The sequence below is a fragment of the Triturus cristatus genome, chromosome 9 (assembly GCF_964204655.1).
Source record: "Triturus cristatus chromosome 9, aTriCri1.1, whole genome shotgun sequence".
In the NCBI taxonomy this organism is placed as follows: Eukaryota; Metazoa; Chordata; class Amphibia; order Caudata; family Salamandridae; genus Triturus; species Triturus cristatus.
Window position 1 is genome coordinate 519,172,786 of NC_140592.1, and position 19,458 is coordinate 519,192,243.

Consider the following 19,458-nt stretch of genomic DNA (forward strand, 5'->3'; position numbering starts at 1 on the left):
GAAACGCCCATCACTTGCGCATAAACGGAGGCTGGCTGCCCTCCGTGGCCAGCTGCGGGCCCACCGCACTAACAAGGCTGAGAGTGCTCTGTTAGCGCTGAAACAGCGCTATTATGAGGGTGGCGACAAGGTGGGCATGGTCCTGGCTCGGCGCTTGCGGAAACGCGCAGCTAGGGCACATATAGCCAACATTCAACTTGGAGACAGCACTCGCTCGAACACGGAAAACTCCAAATGCGCCGCTTTCCATGCATATTACTCCTCCCTATATGCTCCAGCTTCACCCTCCCAGACCTGGTACGGACTCTGCTCGATGCTTGCCCCTGGACCCCACTCAGTACCTATCAAGCCCGGCAACTGGAGGACCCAATCACTTGCGAAGAGCTCACTGGGGCCCTGAAGGACCTCCCCATTGGAAAGTCTCTGGGCTGGACGGTCTTCCCCTATCTTTTTATCGCCTGTTCCTGCCACAGCTTCGGAAACACCTTGTTTGCCTTTTTAATTCCTTTGCCACCGACGATGGTCCGTCCCAGTCAATGGGGCTGGCGGAAATCGCTCTTATTCCTAAACTGGGCAAGGACCCTGCCCTTTGGCCGTACTACCGTCCCATAGCCCTGCTCAACACGGACCTGAAGATCTACACGAAAATACTAGCTAAACGACTCGATCCACTTCTCCCCAGCCTCATAGAACCGGACCAAGTTGGATTCATCCGACATCGCCAGGGTGCGGTTAATGTGTGGTGCATCACACACCTGGTGAGTAAGGCCCACCACTGGAGCATCCCGGCTTGCCTTCTGTCACTGGACGCGGAGAAGGCGTTAGACCGGGTGGACTGGGCCTTCCTTAGAGCAGTTCTACATCAAATCGGGCTTGGCCCGTTCATGATAGCTCGGATAATGGCCCCTTACTCCTCCCCGACGGCCCAGGTACGGGTCAACGGCTGGTTTTCCTCCCCTATCTCGATCGGCAGAGGTACCCGTCAGGGGTGTCCCTTGTCACCCCTATTATTTGCTCTTGTGGTGGAGCCCCTCACCATATTAATCCGCCAGGCCCCTGACATCCACGGCATGCCCCTGGGAGGCCACCAGCACAAAGTGGCCCTTTTTGCGGACGACCTCCTGCTTACACTCTCACAGCCCCACGCCTCCCTCCTGGCTCTCCTTCGATCCTTTGAGTTGGCGTCTGGGCTTAAAATTAATCATGAGAAATCCTGGGCCCTTAACTTTACGATCCCCGAGACGAGATCCCTACGCTTCAGGCCCTGGTCCCCTATCAATGGGCCTCCCGCTCCATTCGATACCTCGGTCTCCAATTAACCCCCTCTCTCGCTTCTTGGTCCCAAATTAATTGGCAGGAATGCCGGCAATCGGTCCTTGGGGACCTAAGGACATGGAAACCACTCACTCTCTCCTGGCTGGGGCGACTACACGCAGTCAAGATGTCTGTGCTCCCCAAAATTCTGTACCTATTTTAATCTCTCCCGACCCCAATCCCGCTTCACCAGATCGGTAGCCTCCAACGAGATATCACTAGGTTCATCTGGGGCGGACGCAGGCCGCTTTTCTCCAACAAAATTCTCATGTCTCCTCGTGATAGGGGCGGGCTGGCTTGCCCCAATCTTTTGGAGTACTATATAGCCTCCCACCTCCGCTTTATTTTGGAGTGGATGGCTTGGCAAAGCGAGAAGGTATGGTTCCATATGGATAGAGCGGTGACTGGGAGATCCATTTGGGACCTTCTGTGGCAGCACCGTGCCTCACGGTCGCGTAGTGCCTACTTGGCCCCCCCCACCCGGACGATGCTAGAGATTTGGGAGAAAATTGCAGTCTCTAAGGGCCTCACCACATTTCCGTCCCCCTTCACCCCAATTGCTGGGAATCTCCACTTTCCACCAGCAGTACATCCCCTAGCGTTCTCCGATTGGCTTGACGGCGGGTGCCGGACCATTAGAGACCTCTTCCTGGGTGACACCTTTAAAACTTTCAATAAGTGCAAGGCGGACTTTCAACTCTCGGAGGGAGCACGATTGGAATATATCCAACTGCGACATTGGATACATACCTCCTCCTGGGCGCAGGCAGCCACTCGACCACTTACGCCCTTTGAGCACCTAGTGCGCGCCTTCGATGAGTCTAAAGGGCTTATATCCCACACCTATCACGTATTGCAACATCCTCCACTCACTACTCCCACCTCTACCAGCGCAAATGACAATCGACCATTACCACAGACATAGTCTCTGCCCAGTGGACTCGTCTGTGGCGTGATATCCCGAAGGTCTACCGCTGTGTCTCCCAGCGGGAGACCGCCTACAAGACCATGACCCAATGGTGCTATACGCCCTCCCGACTGCACAAGATGTTCCCTGCGACATCCCCGCTGTGCTGGAGGTGCACGAGCGCCACGGGTGACTTCCTGCATATTTGATGGTTCTGTCCCCTCTTGACCTCATACTGGAAGGAGATCCTCAGCCATATCAAAGAGGTGCTTGGCTTTCCCTGCCTGTCACTCCTGCCACAGCTGTTCTAGGCCTCAAACCTGACAACTTGCGCACACTCACACGCAATGACTGGCATATCTCTCTCCACATGCTAGGCGCTGCCTAACAGCTCATTGCCCTGTACTGGAAAAAGCCAGAGACCACCCCCACCATTGTCTGGTTCACGCGCCTATGGCACACTGTCTCAATGGAATTGCTCACTGCTCGCCTGCAGTCCAGCGATTCCCAGTTTACTAAATTGTGGAAGCCAGTTGTTACCCATCTCTGCAAATTAGAACACGCCCGCTTCCAGCCCCCTAAACTCTGCACCCTACACCTCTTCGAGGATGCAGTCTACCCCTGGATACAGAGTAGTCCCCTCCTGCACGCTGTTTGCCCACCCCCAGGGGCTTAGCGTTTTTTTTGTTGTTTTCTTTTCTCCTCCACCCTTCGCCCACCTCCCCCTTTTTGTCTCTCTTACGTCTCCTCTCCTTCTCCATCTTCTCTTCCTCCTTTTGACTTGCTATCTGCTCTCTCCATACGTATGATATGTATTGGCACTTGCTCTTTGACGTGGCCGGCCCGCATTGGGTTGCAGGTGACTTGCTGTGTTACTCCAATGACATACTGTTCAGCTATGCTTCTTACTGCTGCCTATCGACAGCTTATCTATCCTACGGGGCCAGCCCCTACCATAGGGTTGTAGGCGAAACGCTGTGTCCACGAGCAGTCCCCTTCTGTCTTTTTTGCAAAATAAACAGTTTGAACAGAAAATGAGGGCTTAGACAACTGCTTTCCGCGAGGAGAGAGGGATAAAAGGGAAATATTTCTTAGAATCCTGATGGTTTTAAAACATGAAGTTGAGACTTGAGTGACCTAAGTGTCGACTGTAAGTGAGTCATCAAATATAATGCTCAGATTCCCAGCGGATTTGACTGGGCTACGTAGCATGCCAAACTTGTTTGGTCACCAAGCATTAGACCAGATAGATGGATCTTTACTAAGCTCAGAACCTCTGTCTTTTCTGCATTTATTATCAGACAATTATTTTTCATCCAGATACCGACTTTTTGCATACAATTGTGAAAGTTAACATCTGTTGGCTGGACAAGATAGTAACAATTATCTGGGTGTCATCTGTGTACGAAAAGACAGAGAGGCTAAATATCCTGATCTAACTTGAAAGAGGAAAAACAGATTAAAAATGATAGGGCTTAACAACAAGTCATACTTTGTGACCTATCCATCAAGAGAAAAAACATGAGTTTCAGCACCTTATCCTTGATTCCAAACTGTGCTAAACAAGTAACTAGCACAGAATGGCAGACAGTAAAAAATGCTGGTGAGAGATCAAGCATAATATGAGCTGCTATACTGCCATCGTCAACAATCGCCCAATTGTTATCTGCAGCCGCTACTAAAGCCAACTCCGCGCTGTATCTAATTCTTTTTTTTATGTTTGAAAGCTTTATTAAAGAGTTGATGACAAAAGAGAGATATCAGCATACATTGCAATAATACAGAAACCATTGAGAAACTTAACACTGCTAATATCACTATTAGAAACCCACAAAGCATTTTAAGAGAATTTTTAACATTGAGGGAGGCAATGGGAGGGATAGGATAAGGGAGGAAAAGAGGGGGAAAGGGAAAGGAAGATATAAAGATAATAATATAGACCATACATTATCTAATAATTACGACACATATTCAAATCGTAAAAATCGTAAAAATCAGCGATGCAAAATTACCATCATAAAACAAGCAATAATATTAAACAAAACTCATACTGAATAGCAAAAGGAGAGAGTTCCAGACGTTCAAGGAGGTTTAAAATTTTCTGCATTGAGACATATAGGTTTCTTTAGGGCCAAGCAGTCCAAATACGTGGTGAGAGGCAACCAGAAAAAATCAACATTACGAACAGGTTTACAAGTGGAGGCAAAGGAGACGTCCAATCTGTGAAAGTGGCATAAAGAATTCCACCAGCCTTGTAAGGAAATGGAAGCTAGAGATTTCCAGTTGGAAGAAATATGTTGGAAGGCAAGCGCAAGCGTCAAGTCAAAGAGACCGTGTAGATGAGCAGGGAGATTCAAGGAATCAGAAAGGCTACCCAAAAAGAGAACTGAGTGTGTAAAGGAGGAAGGGAGAGGGAAGATACGAGAGAGGCATGACCACACTTTCCCCCAAAAGGTAGAGACAACTGGGCACAGAAAAAACATGTGGAAAAGGTCAGCATCAGAAGAGGAACAAGTCCAGCATTTAGAGTCAGAGGAGGGAGAAAAGCGGGATAAAGAAAGGGGAGAAAGGTAGAGCCTGTGATACAGATAAAATAAGGATTGAGTAAGAGAAGCAGAGCGGGAGATTTTTAAAGATCTGGACCACAGCTTATCCCAAAGAGCAATCGGCCAAGTACAACAAAAATCAGTTTCCCAAGAAAGCTCCACTTTAGATTTGACACGATTGGGATTAGGAGATACAAAAGATTTATAGATGAGAGATGCTTTAGGGAGTGTAGCAAGAATATTAAGAAGAGAAGGAGGAGGTGACGATGATGATGAGGAGGGAAGAGAGTAATAACGATCAAGGATAATTGCCATGAGGGTTGTGAATTTCCGCAGAAAGGAACGAGGGCACCGAAATAAAAGTTGAAATTGGGGAAAAGAGCAAGGGGATACACCATCAAAAAGTTGGTTGACCCACATTACGCCCTTTACCCTCCATGCTTTCCAAAAAATGGGTCTATTTTGGAAAAGAATAAGAGAGTTATACCAAATAGGAGAATTCAAGAAGGATGTACGTGTTACCACGGAGGGAAGAACCAAAGGACTTAAAAGTGAAGAGGTATGTTTGAATAAGGGGCAAAGAGAAAAAGGATTCCTGGAAGAGAATCGCATCACCTCGGCAAAGGAGAAGGGTAATAGTAAAGATTGTTCAATAAGAAGCCAGAGGGGCGTGAAAGGAGAAAGAGTTGATGAGATCCATCTCGAAGCCTGACGTAAAGAAAAGGATCTATGATAAAGACGGAATTCAGGGAAGTTAACCCCACCATTAGATTTAGGCTTACGGAGGGTGGCAATAGAAATTCTGGATTTCTTACCTTTCCAGAGAAAACGAGAAAGAAGAGAATCAATTTTTTTAAAGTAAAATGTAGGGATGTGAACCGGTAGCATAGAGAAGGTATAAATTAAAATAGGGGCAATCATCATTTTAATTGAATCCAAACGACCCCACCAGGAGAGAAAGAGGGGATTCCAGGCTGAGAGCGACTGATCAATCCTGGAAATAACTGCCGACAAATTCAATTTAACCGAGGATGAGATGGAATTGGAAAACAGAATGCCAAGGTACTTAATCTTGGAGCTACTCCAGGCAAAACCAGTAGCAGAGAAAAGATGGGGGAGACAGGATGAGGTGAGAGGGAGAATTTCGGTTTTGTCCGAGTTGATCTTATAACCGGAAACCAAAGAAAAGGAGTGAAACTCGGATAATAAGGGGGGAACGGAGGACTTAGGGTCAGAAATAAATAGTAAGATGTCATCCGCATAGGCAGAAAGTTTCAATTGGTTAGAGCCATATGGGAAACCAGAAATGGAAGTGTTATTGCGAATGGAGGATAAGAAGGGTTCGAGAGATAAGACAAAAAGAAGTGGGGAAAGAGGACAACCTTGGCGAACACCCCTCTGAAGATTAAAAGATGGAGAGAGTTGTCCATTCACAAGTACCGTGGCCTTGGGGGCAGAATATAGGAGAGAGATAAGGGATATAAATTTGGGACCAAAGCCATGCCACCGCAATGAAGCGAACAAAAAAGACCAGTCAACCCTGTCAAAGGCCTTCTCTGCGTCAACAGAGATAGCAGCAAGAGGGGTTGAAAGTGAGGGAGCTTTATTTAGAACGTTAAGAAAAAGGCGAGAGTTGTCCGAAGTAAGTCTGCCCTTAACGAAGCCACATTGCTCTTTGCCAATGAGGTGAGGCATAAGGGGGTCTAGACGCATTGCAAGTAATTTGGCAAAGATTTTATAGTCTACATTGACTAACGAAATCGGTCGGTAATTTTTACAAAACTGGTGGTCGCGACCTTCTTTGGGGATCAGACAGATGGTAGCATCTTGAAAAGTGCCTTCAGCCTTGCCAGATGAGGAAAATGATTGAAAGAGAGTTAAAAGTTTAGGCAGTAAAATGTCTGAAAAATGCAAATAAAATTCCACAGGAAAGCCGTCAGGGCCAGGGGTTTTCCCTTTAGTAAGGGCTGACAAGGCTGCAGAGAGATCATGGAGAGAGAGATCGAGGTCAAGGTCCGGAAAATTCAGGTGAGAATTAGACGGTGCAGGGAGCTTCTCAAAATAACTCTGAATAAGGGAAGGAGTGGGAGGACACTCTGGGGTATAGAGATTCTGATAGAACAATTGAAACTGCTCAAGGATTTCTTTGTCTCTGTGGAGAAGACTGCCAGCAGAAGAATATATAGAGTCTATAAGAGTGCGCTCCTTACGGGACTTGAGATAATTGGCCAAGAGCTTACCAGATTTATTGCGACCTCCGTAATACCGTGCACTACTGCTAAGGAGAATCGAAGAAGCATTATCCGTAGTTAATTTGTTGAATTCTAGCTTAGCTCGCAGGAGATCCGGTGACATAAATTTATCAGAAGAAGTGTAGAACTGGTGCTCCAGAGTTTTTATATGGGCCAGGGAGGATTTCCGCTTTTGAGTAAACTGTTTCTTCTTCCGAGAGACAAAGTCAATGATGAAACCCCTCGCAGAGGCTTTAAAGGAATCCCACAGAGTGTGGGAGGAAATACTAGGGTCTGAATTAAGAGAGAAAAATTCCTCAACGAAAGAGCGAAAAGAAGAAGAAAAATTGGGATCATTAAGAAGTGCACTGTTAAAGCGCCAACGGGAAGGTTTAGGATGTGGTGGGAGTAGGTCAAAATCTGTCACGATGGGAGCGTGGTCCGAGATGACAATAGGTTCAATGGAAGAAGACAGAACATTCTGAGATAAAGAATTAGAGAGGAAAATATAGTCAAGGCGAGAGAAAGATGAGTGAGGAGGAGAGAAAAAGGAATAGTCCAACGTGTCAGGGTGTGAAAGACGCCAAGAATCAATAAGGTGTGATTGTGAAATAGTATTAAGAAATTGTTTGTGGGGTTTATGTGGTGTGAAACGGACTGTGGATTTACGGTCGAGGAACGGATCAACAATCTGGTTGCAGTCACCACCAAAAACAAATGATACATCCTTATATTGAACACATTTCTCTGTAATCAAAGGCCAAAAAGAACAGTCTGCTTGTACAGGCCCATAGACATTAAAAACAGTCAAAGGAATCGAGTTTATCAATAATTTGGCCAGTACCCAACGACCTTCAGAGTCCGTCTCCTGGGACAGAACCGTACATTTAAGCCTCTTGTGACAAAGGATAGCAACTCCATTCTTTTTGTTGTCAGAGGGTTAAAATAAGACTGTACCCACCCAACTTCTTTTTAACTTCAGAGATTCAACATCATTAAGGTGAGTTTCTTGCAAGAGAGCAATATCTGGATTGTAGGAGGCCAAATGGGACAAAACTCTCTGCCGCTTAATGGGGTTAATAAAACCTTTTACATTCCAGGTAATAACTTTGAATTAACAAATAACATAGAATCAAATAGGACAGAAGAAGTAAAGAAGAAGAGGCATACGCAAAAGACAAGTCGAAAAGGAGAAAACTTTGAGAAATATCGATAAAGTGGGTTGAGAAGAGAGGGAGAGAGGTAAAGAGAAACAAAGGAGAATCGGAATTGATCAACCAGTACAGGGGAGAGAAAAGGAAAAAGGAAGCGGGAAAGGAAAGTAAGTACAAGGAGAGACAGCACATATCCCAAAGGGATGACTGAGGAGAACATACCTGAGGGGAGTACGAAATAGGACAACGGGGAAATGGCGACACTCAACGAGACAGATCCCCCGAGGCGGGAGACCAGGCCGGATCGCACCGGAACAAAGAACATAACCGAAGAGCCAGGTGGAGAGGAAGTCGGTCCATCTAGATAAATGAATAAAGAATGAGTAACATTTGAGAACATGAAGACATACTATGACGATCCAAGGGTGAAAATTCAAAAGCGACACATAAAAGAAAGAACTGAGAAGGCGAAGAGCAGAGAAGTCAAAAAGGATTGTTGAAGGACAAAAATTAGACACAATTCTTAGACAAAGGTTTGAGGGTGTTTGAAGTTAGAAATATGTGAGTAAGAAAACATATTTATAATCTAATACGGAGAAAATTAATAAACGGAAACAGAGACAGGGACAGAAATGGATGACCTGTAAGGGAAGCAAAAGTTAGACATTTCAGGTAATCTGAAAGTGTAAAACAATTAAACAATCAGCCACAAGAAGAGGAGGAGGTCTCCATAGCAGAATTAGAACGGATATGAATGACATTTTTGAGTTCAGCAGGATCCTGGAAGGTCCAAGTCTGATTCTGGTACGTAACTTTGAAAGTGCATGGGTGAAATAAACCAAATCTAGCACCAAGGGACCTCAATGGAGCTCGCAGGGACAAAAATTCCTTCCGACGAGAGGCAGTAGCATTTGAAACATCTTGGGAAAGATATACTCTCTGACCCAACCAGGAGATCTGACGCTTGGCTCTGGACGCTGAAAGGACAGAGAGAAGATCTGTGAACTTCAAAAAAAGGATAATGACTCCCCTTGGCCTGGTTGATGTAGACGAGCGAGGACCAAGTCTATGCGCTCTCTGAATATTGAGGGAGGTGGTGGATGGCATATCCAAAAGCTTCGGGAGAAAGGAGGAGAAAAAGAGCACAGGGTCGTCCCCTTCTAAAGATTCCGGTAAACCATAAATACGGAGGTTGTTCCTCCTGTTCCTGTTTTCCAATTCCTCCGTGTGCTGCTGTAGCGCCAGAACAGATTTTTCTAAGGAGGCGACCCTCTGGGAAGTAGAATGAAGGTCCGAAACCTCCCCTTCTAAAGATTCCGGTAAACCAGAAATACGGAGGTTGTTCCTCCTGTTCCTGTTTTCCAATTCCTCCGTGTGCTGCTGTAGCGCCAGAACAGATTTTTCTAAGGAGGCGACCCTCTGGGAAGTAGAATGAAGGTCCGAAACCTGTTGCTCCACAACTGTAACTCTGTTGTCCATAGATGACCATTTCTCCTCAAGAAGCTGCATCTTACTATTGGTCTCCTCAACAAAAGGCCGAAGGGCACGAATTTCCTCAAAAAGCATCTCCATGGAAATAGGGGATGATGGCTTCTCTGACGAAGAAGCATCTTGTTTGAGGCGCTTAGAAGATGAAGCTGACGGAGGTGAGGATTTGTTTAAAGGCGGCTGTGTTGAGGAGGAGCGAGGGAGGGTTACTCCCGCCATTGGTGCTACCTTGGGAGGAGAGTCCGCCGTTGAGTGAGGTGAAGAGGTTACCACAGGAGAGTTCCCCGAAGGGGTAAAGACAAATTTTGGATTACGTAACTTGCCCATAGAAGCCAATCAGGAATGACAAGCAGCAAGCAAGAGGACGACTGTGAGGTAAGACCAAAAAAAAAAGTGAAGACATTCAGTCGCATAAAGGTGAAGCAGTAACCATAGGAGAGCTTGTGGAGTGAATAAAGAAATGTTCCAGAATAAACAGAGACAAGCCAGTGCCAGACTAAGCAAAAATGAAGAGTGCAGGGTCAGTAACCAACCAGGTCATGGACGCCCCCCGTCAGAGGCAGTGATGAGCGTAATCAAAAAGGAGGCAGGAACATAGCAAGAAAGTCAATTATCAGAGATTACCTCATTCCAGCCACGTGGGGCAGCACAGGCTAGAAGATATCCATGTGGGAGGGCAGCGCCCAAAAAGGACGAAACAGCATTCAGGAGGCGTAGAACCCTAAAAAAAGGGTAATGTGAAGCAAATGCAGCCAAGCCAGCAGAAAAACGAGCATCGCGCCTCAAACAAAATGGCGGCCGCTCTCTGAGGAGAGAACGAATGCGGCGAGAAAAGAGGCAGCCCGGCCCTAAAAATGCGTCAAAAAGCGCTCACCAGAAGCGCGCTGCATTCCGACATGAAAAACCAATGTCCGTGGTGGTGAAATGCTCTCCGGAGAAGAACCGGGACAAAGGAGAAGCTCCGGTGCGTCGGAGGTCCCGCGTCAGGCGGCCATCTTGGTCGGCGTCGTGGCCACGCCCCCCCGCTGTATCTAATTCTAAAGCAGGATTGCGATGAGCCTAGAAGATTGCCGTTAGCCAGGTACACCTAAGTTCTGGTGTGAATATGTTTATGAAGATTACACCAATTGTCAAGAATTAATTCGAGAAATGTATAGTTTACGTTAGTTTTTGTGGTGCAGTTTAAGACAATGGCAAAGTCAAGCCTGTTTAGATAGGAATGGAAGACAGGTATTGTGAAATTAGTTGAAACTCAGTTTTCTTAGGACTGAATTTTAAGTAGTCAGCCTGGCCGGAATGGTGTTTAGTGTTTAATCGAGTAAGCAGATGTTAGCAGGGAAAGAGACCTTCTTAATGGCGAGAAGATAGGCCAGACTCTTTGATGATATCACCCATGGCTTTAGGTAGAGGTTAAAATATGCAAGGGATAGGTAATAGAGTGCTGGGGATCACCTTTTTTTAATTTTTATTTTTTAAACATTTTATTGGTTTTCGAGGTCTCTTATTACAGATATCATCATGTTACACATTTGCAGCAACCGTAGTCCGTTCATATCTCACATTGACATATACATAATACAATCCCGTTGCTATATAGTTACACTGTTTTTTTCCCTATAATAAGTGTACCAAAACAGAGCCCTGACGGGGTAACAATCCCCATTATTGGTAATATCTTTATCACATTTATACATTAAACAGTCCCCAACTCCCCCCCACCCGCTCCTCCCCCGTCTCACTTGTGTGTCTGTGTCCTGCGCCTTTTGCATCTTCTACTATACATTCTCACCAAATCTGTGTGTACTTATTGTACATCTCCCTACCCATGCACTGTTGACAAAACTTAGGTACCCTTCTGTACGGACAATTTTACACTCTGTGTAGGGTCTCAGACTTCGTCTACCGATTTTATGGCTTCCAGCATTACATCCCATTCCAGCGCTACTGGTATTTTTCGCAGCCCCTTGAGTTCTTCTTTATGCAGTACCGCGCTCTCTGCAGCGCCCCATCTCATCATTTCCGTGCGCCATGTCTGTATGTCTGGGGGTCTCCGCGATATCCATCGCATAGTTATATTACGTATAGCTAAAATGAGCGCTTAATCTATAAAGCGGTATTGCACTTTATGTTTTGAGGCTTGTTTGTGGAGTCCTAAGATGCATTCCTCCAGTGTATTCTGTATTTCCGGGTTCGTCGTTTCCCCTATCCTGTGCCTGACAGTGTCCCAGTATCCCCGTACTTTTGGGCAGGACCATAGCATATGCATTAGGCGTGCTCCCTCAAGCAAGCATCGCGGGCAGTAGTGTGGGGTATGGGGGAACATTCGGTTTAGTTTATGTGGGGTAAGATAAGCACGGTGCAATACCATTGTCTGTATGAATTTGAACTTCGCGTTCCTTGAAGTCTTCCTTGGGTGTTCCAGTATCTTCGCCCATTCTCTATCCGTTATGTCCCTGCCTATGTCTCCCGCCCATGCGGTCCTTAATGTAGCAAGGCCGGCTCTCGTATGCGAGCTGATGCCTGTACAGATCCATCTGATAAGATGCCTACCTCTCCCCATATAATATATCATCTTAACCAGCTCGTTGGTATTGGGTTCTTGCCTTTGCGGGGCCCAGTGCGTTCTGATGTATCTCAGCAGTGCAGCGTGTACTATGTATAAATGTGCCGGGACCACTGTTTCGTTTACAAAGGTGTCGTGGTCTAATAATGTTCCATCACCAAAGAGATCTTACACTGTGCTAACCCCTGCTTCCAACCAGGGCTTCAGCTTGCGTTTTGTAAGTGTGCCTCCTGGTAGGGGAGCGCCGTGGCCAACAATGGGGGAAGGTCGCTCGGTGGTCTACTACCAGGTAATAATAGCTTATGTAATTCGCCTTTGTCTATGTCTGCCATCGAGAGTCCTATTTCCTGCAGGTTGCGCCCCGCCGTCCAGTACGATAACCATTGTAATTGGCTTGCATAGTAGTATGCTCTCAAATCCGGGACACCCAAGCCTCCCATTCGTGTGCCTACTTGTAGCTTCTTTAGGCTTATACGTCGTCGACCATTCCCCCAAATAAGTTCAGTGAGCTTCATGTTCAGTAATTTGAACGTGGTCTGTGGCACATTTAGTGGTAAGTTCGTAAATAGTACAAGAGCCTCGGCAGCACCACCATTTTTGCTATGGCTACCCTCCCCATTACAGAGAGTGGCAATGCCGTCCAGAACGCTATGCTGGACCGCAGGGCCCGGATTGCTTTGTGCAAGTTTTCATCTAACATATCTTCGTGTGCCCTGTAAATTTGTATGCCAAGGTACTTAAAAGTAGTCTGGGCCACCTCCAACTGAGCATCCCCAAAGGCCATACTGTTGATTCCCGCATAGTCTGTGAAGAAGAAAGCGTACGATTTCCCCACATTGATAGCCAGCCCAGATACCATTTCAAAGTGAAGGAACGTGTCGTGTATTGAGGCCAATGGCATAGTGAGGTCCTGTAAATACAAAATTATGTCGTCTGCATATGCCGAGAACAGATGTGTCATATTCCCCAACACTATGCCCCGACCTGCAAAGTCTTTCCGCAGTGCTATGGCTAATGGTTCTAATGCTAGTATGAAGATTAGGGGAGATAGGGGACAGCCCTGTCTGGTCCCTTTATGTATGAAGTATTCCTCCGAAATATGACTATCAGTTTGTGCTCGCGCCGTAGGGGCCTTATAGAGTAGACGTAACCAGGCGATATACCCCTCTGGGATTCCAAATTTCGCCAGGGCCTGGAACATATACTCCCAGCTGATAGAATCAAAGGCTTGTCTTAGATCGAAAGAGAGATAGCCCGCATGTGAGTAGAGGCTCGGGGCTTCCGTCATTAAGTGGTGTAACTTCTTGATATTTAACGACGTACTGCGTGACGGAACGAACCCTGTTTAATCAATGTGAATTAGTCCGGACAAAGAGGGTAGCAACTTATTAGCCTGCACCTTGCTTAATATTTTAAATTCCGTGCTGAGCAGGGACAACGGTCAGTAATTGGCCATATCCGTGGGGTCTCTTCCGGGTTTCGGAAGGGATATTACTAACGCTTGCGCCATTGTATTTGGTAAAGATCCCTTTTCCCATGCTGTTTTATATAACACTTCCAGTTGCGGTACCAAGGATTCTGCATATGTGCTATAGAATTCTGCGGGGAGCCCATCTATTTCAGGGGCTTTATTACGCGGGAGTCCCTTTAGGGCTACCCGAATCTCGGATTTGGTAATGGGTCCTGTGAGGTCTTTCTGGGCTGCCGCTGTAAGGGTTGGGTATGTTAGATTAGAAAGGAAGACTTCTGCGTTGGTTTCCGAGTTTTGGCCTGTTATACTGTATAATGTAGTGTAATAGTGCCTAAAGGCTGTGTTGATATCTGCCTGCGTAGTGACTTTCGTCCCATCCGCCAGTGCAATTTCAGGTATAACCACCGTTGGGGGGGGGCATCTCGGAGTAGCCTGGCAAGTAGCGCCCCAAACCTATCTGCTTCAGCGTGTGCTCTTTTTGTGTATGCTTGGTAGTCCATGACCCGCAGAGACTCTAAGAGTTCAGCATGCCTTATTCTCTCTACTTGCAGCGGGCCCTTGCAGTCATAGTTTGTTATGACCTCCTGCTCTAATTTCCCCATTCTGTCTTCCACCTCTATCAGCGCTCTGTGTATTTTCTTTCTGGCACCCTGTATTGTGCTTATCGCTTTCCCCCGGATCACGGCTTTGAAAGTGTCCCACTCTACGAGTCTGCTCGTCGCCGTATCGCTATTCTCTGCAAAGTACTGATCAATTTTCACCGCTATGTCGCTACGGAATACAGAGTCCTCCAGTAGCTGTGGCCATAACCGCCATGTGGGCACCGGCGCAGGAACCCTCCCCCGCGCTAAGGTCATCTCCATCGGGTTATGATCCGAAAAGGTTTTTGGTAAATATGTAGCCTGTAGCGTTTGCATTGCTATCCTGTTGGAGCAGTATATTCTGTCTATTCTAGTATGTAGGTCGTGTACTGTAGAATAGTAGGAGTATTCCCTGTGTGTGGGGTGTCTCATCCTCCAAACATCACATAAATCCCACCCTTTGGCCCACCTATCCAATGCCTCTGCTTGCCTATGAACACCTGCTCCATGCAGTGGCGGATGCGACCTGTCTAGCGCGACATCCATTACCGCATTGCAGTCTCCCCCCAGTATCCACGGTTGCGATTCCCATCCCACCAGTGCCCCGCTCACTATATCCCAGTATTTATCTTGCTCAAAATTCGGAGCATACACCGTGCCCAGGACTACTGGCTGTCCATCTAACGTCCCTTTTACAAATATGTATCTCCCTAGTTTATCCACCCTCTGTTCCAGTGCTGTAAATGGGACTCCATGACTTACCCAGATAGTGGTTCCCCTTGCATAACTAGAGTAAGAGGTGGAGAAAATTTGCCCTCTCCATTTCTTACGAAATTTCGCCACCTCGCTGTCGATCATATGAGACTCTTGCAAGTATACTATTTGAGCCTTACGATGTTGTAGCTGTGCATGTATCCTATACCGTTTCTGCACGGTTCCCATACCCCTTATATTCCATGTTATTATAGTGTATTTACCCTGTGTTGTAATTTCTTCTATCCTGTGATCTGTGGGAGATGCATGCGTTGAATAAATAAGGTAGCCTAGTTCCCCAGCACCAGACTGTGAGACTTCCCCCCCCCCCCCCCCCCCCAAACATCTCAATACTCGGTCTGGTCTTCCAACTATACCAGACCATACAACTTAACTGAAACAATAAAGACTCAATGGTCATGTATAGTGCCTTTGCCATGTGGGGGATATCGCTAGCGCCCTTCACGTGTTGCATTCTGCTAAACAACAAGTCAATGGAGCTTCTACGGGACCTAGGCCAAATCATTAATACGCATTGTACGTGAACCATTAGAACTGCTTATCGTTTTACGAAGCTCTTTGTTTAGTTACATTACATATATTTATGCTTATGCTCGCGGGTACAGTCATCCATATAAGTCTTTAATGACTTGCGGGGTCGCGGATGGAAACAGAGCCACACTGCTCTCCGAGTCCGACTCGTGCGTTGCTTCTTCTTCCGAAGAGGTCTTAGCCACCGCTCCCGAATTTTGTGTGAACGCGGCCGCGGCCACAAGCGCCTGCGATTTGTTCTGCTGCATCTGCTGTGTTGTGAGGTATTGCCGTGCAGGAGTCCGGCGTGTCCTTTGCTTGTTTCGCCCAGGGGACCTCCCAGGTCCCGCCTTGTTCTTCACAGTGAGTCGAGAGGCCGGCGGCGTAGCGTTTGTTAGGTCCATCACCTCTATCCAATCTTCTACGTCACAGGGGCTTTCGAAGAAATAGGATTCTTGGTCATCTATGATTTTTAAGCGAGCCGGGAAAAGCAGTGCATATTTCAAATTTAAGTCTTGAAGTTTCTTTTTGACTGCTAGGAAGGAAGAGCGCTGTCTTTGGACCATCATTGTATAGTCTGGGTATAGGGACATTTTTGTGTTCTCGAAATTCATAGGAGTTGACTCCCGAGCTTTTTGCAGGAGGGTGTCTGTCGCGAAAGTTCAGTAATTTCACAATTAGAGGTCTAGGCGGGGCACCTGGCTTCGGACGGCCGGTAGGTATCCTGTGCACTCTCTCAATACAGTATTGCGTGGAGAGTCCTTCACTAGTGATGTGGTCCCGGAACCACTGCTCCATATACCTAGTCGCGTCGCTCCCTTCACTTTTCTCCGGCAGTCCGATGACGTGGATGTTGTTCCGTCTGGCCCACCCTTCTGCATCTTCCACCCTGTCTAGCAATGTGGCCACTTGTTCCTGCAGCTGTGCAATCTTAGAGTCAGCCTGCGATTGTCTGGGAGTCACTTCTCCTAGCGTCGCAGCATTATCTTTCACTTTATCCGCAAGTTTTGCATGGTCCGCTCTTAGTAAGTTAAGGCCAGTGGTGAGGGTTCCAATTTGAAGCTCTATCACCTTCCGAGATTCACGTACTTCCTGCAGGATGAGATCCAGCTTGTCCGCATGTGTTGGTGCAGCTAACATAGTGGTATCTTCGACCCCAGGGTTGCGACTCGCTGGCGCCGTCGTCTCCGGGACTAAGTCGTGTTCTCCCTGTTCCTGGTGCTTCATCCCCTTGCGTCCCATTTTGCAATGCACTCCAGCCGCAGGCAGCACAAATGCAGCGGATACCAGGTTACAGCGTGGTACTCCTTGAGGTCACCAGGGTGCCCCCTCCGCATTCCTCCCGATTCTCACCAAGCTGCGTCGCTTATTGCTTCTCCCACTTGTCTCATGCCGCACAGTGCCCTTCGCCCTGCTGCCTTATCTACTTTCACTCACTGCGTGATATGTCTGGCGACAGAACCGATGCAGGAGGCCTTAGTGTTCCCACCTGCTCCACTCAGCCACTGTGGTCTTCGTGCTGGCTGCACAATATTACAGTCTGCTACATCAAACACCGACTGCAACTTTCTTGGCAGGCATCAAGGGTGTGAGGGCAACAATAGTTCAGGGTGGTGTGTCAAACGGCCTCACCAGGGTCCCTCTCCGTCCTCCCACTGGCTGCCCAGCCTCAGTGGCATGCCAGACTCACGGCTGTATTATCAATCCCACAGGAATTACCCTCAGTGGAGCCTTAGCATTTATGTGCACACGCGTCCTTAATTAATATCACCAGGGGTAGCCTGCTCTCCACGCTCCTGTATCCGGACCTAACTCAGCTGCTTACCGGATCACTCTGTTTCCACGCTCCTCACAGGGCTCATCTTATGGGTCCCTGGTCAGGCATTTTCACTCTTGCCGCCCATATCGTCAGTGTGCCTCGTTCTTCACAGCGCAGTTTCACTTGAGGCGCATCCTGCCACGCCCCTGCCACTCTTCTTTTCGCGCCCGGGAGCTGGCCGCACTGCATCCCCGGCCTCGCGTAGCTGCCGTGCCCGTCGCACCAACCCGTCTCACCCGCAGTGTCTCTTTCACAGCGGTCGTTTCCGCCGCTCTTCGCGGTTCCACGCTGCAGCGATTTAGCCGATTCCCAGAGCCTCGGCCGCACCGTTCCGGTCCGGACGCGGTCACACCGCCTCATGGGCGCAGCAAATCGTTGCAGTAAGAGCCGTCGTGGTTCTGCGCATTCAGCGGGCCGCCGCGTCAGTAGACCGCCAGGGGCATAACTTTCATTACGGGTGTCCCTCCGTCCTCCTGTCAGCACCGAGTCTTCTCCGCCGGCCCGCTGCTTGTCTTCGTGTTTTTGAGGCTTTCCAGTGCAGTTTAGCCCACGTACAGCAGGATCATTTCGGCTCGGGTCCGGAGCTCCTCTAGGAAACAGCCGCCATGCCTGGCTGCTAGCCACGCCCCCCCGAGTGCTGGGGATCACCTTGATGGCCTGAAACAGGATTGGCGTAACCACTGTCTAGTTTTATCGTCTGAGATCATTTTGCTAGATAGGATTATAAACAATTCAGAACTGTGGCTTTAAAACCCATGCGTTCATTGAGCATATGAATGAGTATACCATAGTTGACTGTATTGAAAGTGACTCAGAGAGAGTAGTATTACCAAACAGAAGTCATTATTATTCACAATTCCCAGAGCATTAGAAATACTTTGCAGAATGGCTGTTTCACTATTACAACCAGTTCTAAAACCTCAAGATTATTCTTGATGATGAATTGTTTGAGTTTTATATTTACACAGCTTGCGAGGATTTTGGCAAGGAGGGGAAGAGCCAAGACTGAGTGGAATTTGTTAATATCATCTGGGACAAAAAAGGTTTTTTAAGAGAGTGGACAGTGTCCAACGTTCTGTCAGGACACACTCCCTGAGTTAGTGAGAAGTTGACACGTTTATGCCATTGAGGCAGAAGGCCTGCTCTTATCTGTTTAGCTAGAGCAGCCTGTACAAATCAGTAATATGATTGAATAATTGAGAGACGGCACGAAGTAGTTTTGTGGGATTACCTACTTATTGATTTACAGAAATGGGTGGCATTGGAGAAGCTGGGATGAGTTAAGATGTAGGCTTAATTATTGTGATTATATCTTACTGCACGGCTTTAACTCCTTGTGCTCAGTATATGGTATATACCTTTGTTTATAATTAGGCACATGCAAACACAGCACGGCATAAATGATATATATGCAGATGTACAGAAAGAAATATGCTATTTTTTCCATTTGTTGAGGGAGACGAAGGGGCATCATGATTATATCACAAACGAGGGCAAGAGGAGGTTCAGAGACCTTCAAGGGTTTGCTCCCCTATTTAATATATCAAAACACAAAAAGGAACCCGTGGGTCTATGTACAATAATAGCCTAGCAGGGAACTTAACCACCAAGGAGTGTCCCTTTCATAGATCGGTTTCCCTCACCCACCATAGGTGGCATGCTTCATCATTAGGAACCTCCTCGTATTGTGGTGCCTAGTCACAATATGGGCAACAACCCCCTCACTGAGAGGTAGAAGCTCAGGGATGTTTTGGTGCTAAAAGAGCTATATACTAAATACCCAATTGTGGAGTTTGGGGTGATGAGAGCAGCAGAGCAACTGAAAAAGTGATGGTTAAAAGTAACTACAGGTTTTGCAATTTGTTTTTATTATAGAGACCCTGGGCTAGGATTAAAAACAGCGTGATACTGTGGGAACGATTAATCCCACTTGTGTGTCACAGAGGTCGACATGTTTCAGCCAATGACCCATTAGGGGCCAGGGCTTTCTTCAGGACCTAGGAGTGCTGCTGCTCAAATATGCTCAAATAAAATAAAAGGGCATAACTCATGTTTGCAATATATACAAAACCAACCAGTGATCTCATTGAACATCAGAAA

General features: G+C 47.2%; 1 protein-coding gene across 2 annotated transcripts in view; it reads right to left on the reverse strand.

The window, feature by feature from the left end:
• The window catches only part of LOC146798226 (uncharacterized), a 1,134,427-nt gene that overhangs the window by 706,575 nt on the left and 408,394 nt on the right, over positions 1 to 19,458 (reverse strand). For both annotated transcript variants that reach the window (XM_085625505.1, XM_085625504.1), the window contains exon 2: positions 8,375 to 8,512. In XM_085625505.1, the coding sequence (XP_085481631.1) occupies positions 8,375 to 8,477 (103 nt within the window). In that variant the 5' untranslated portion in view covers positions 8,478 to 8,512. The remainder of the gene's footprint in view (positions 1 to 8,374; positions 8,513 to 19,458) is intronic.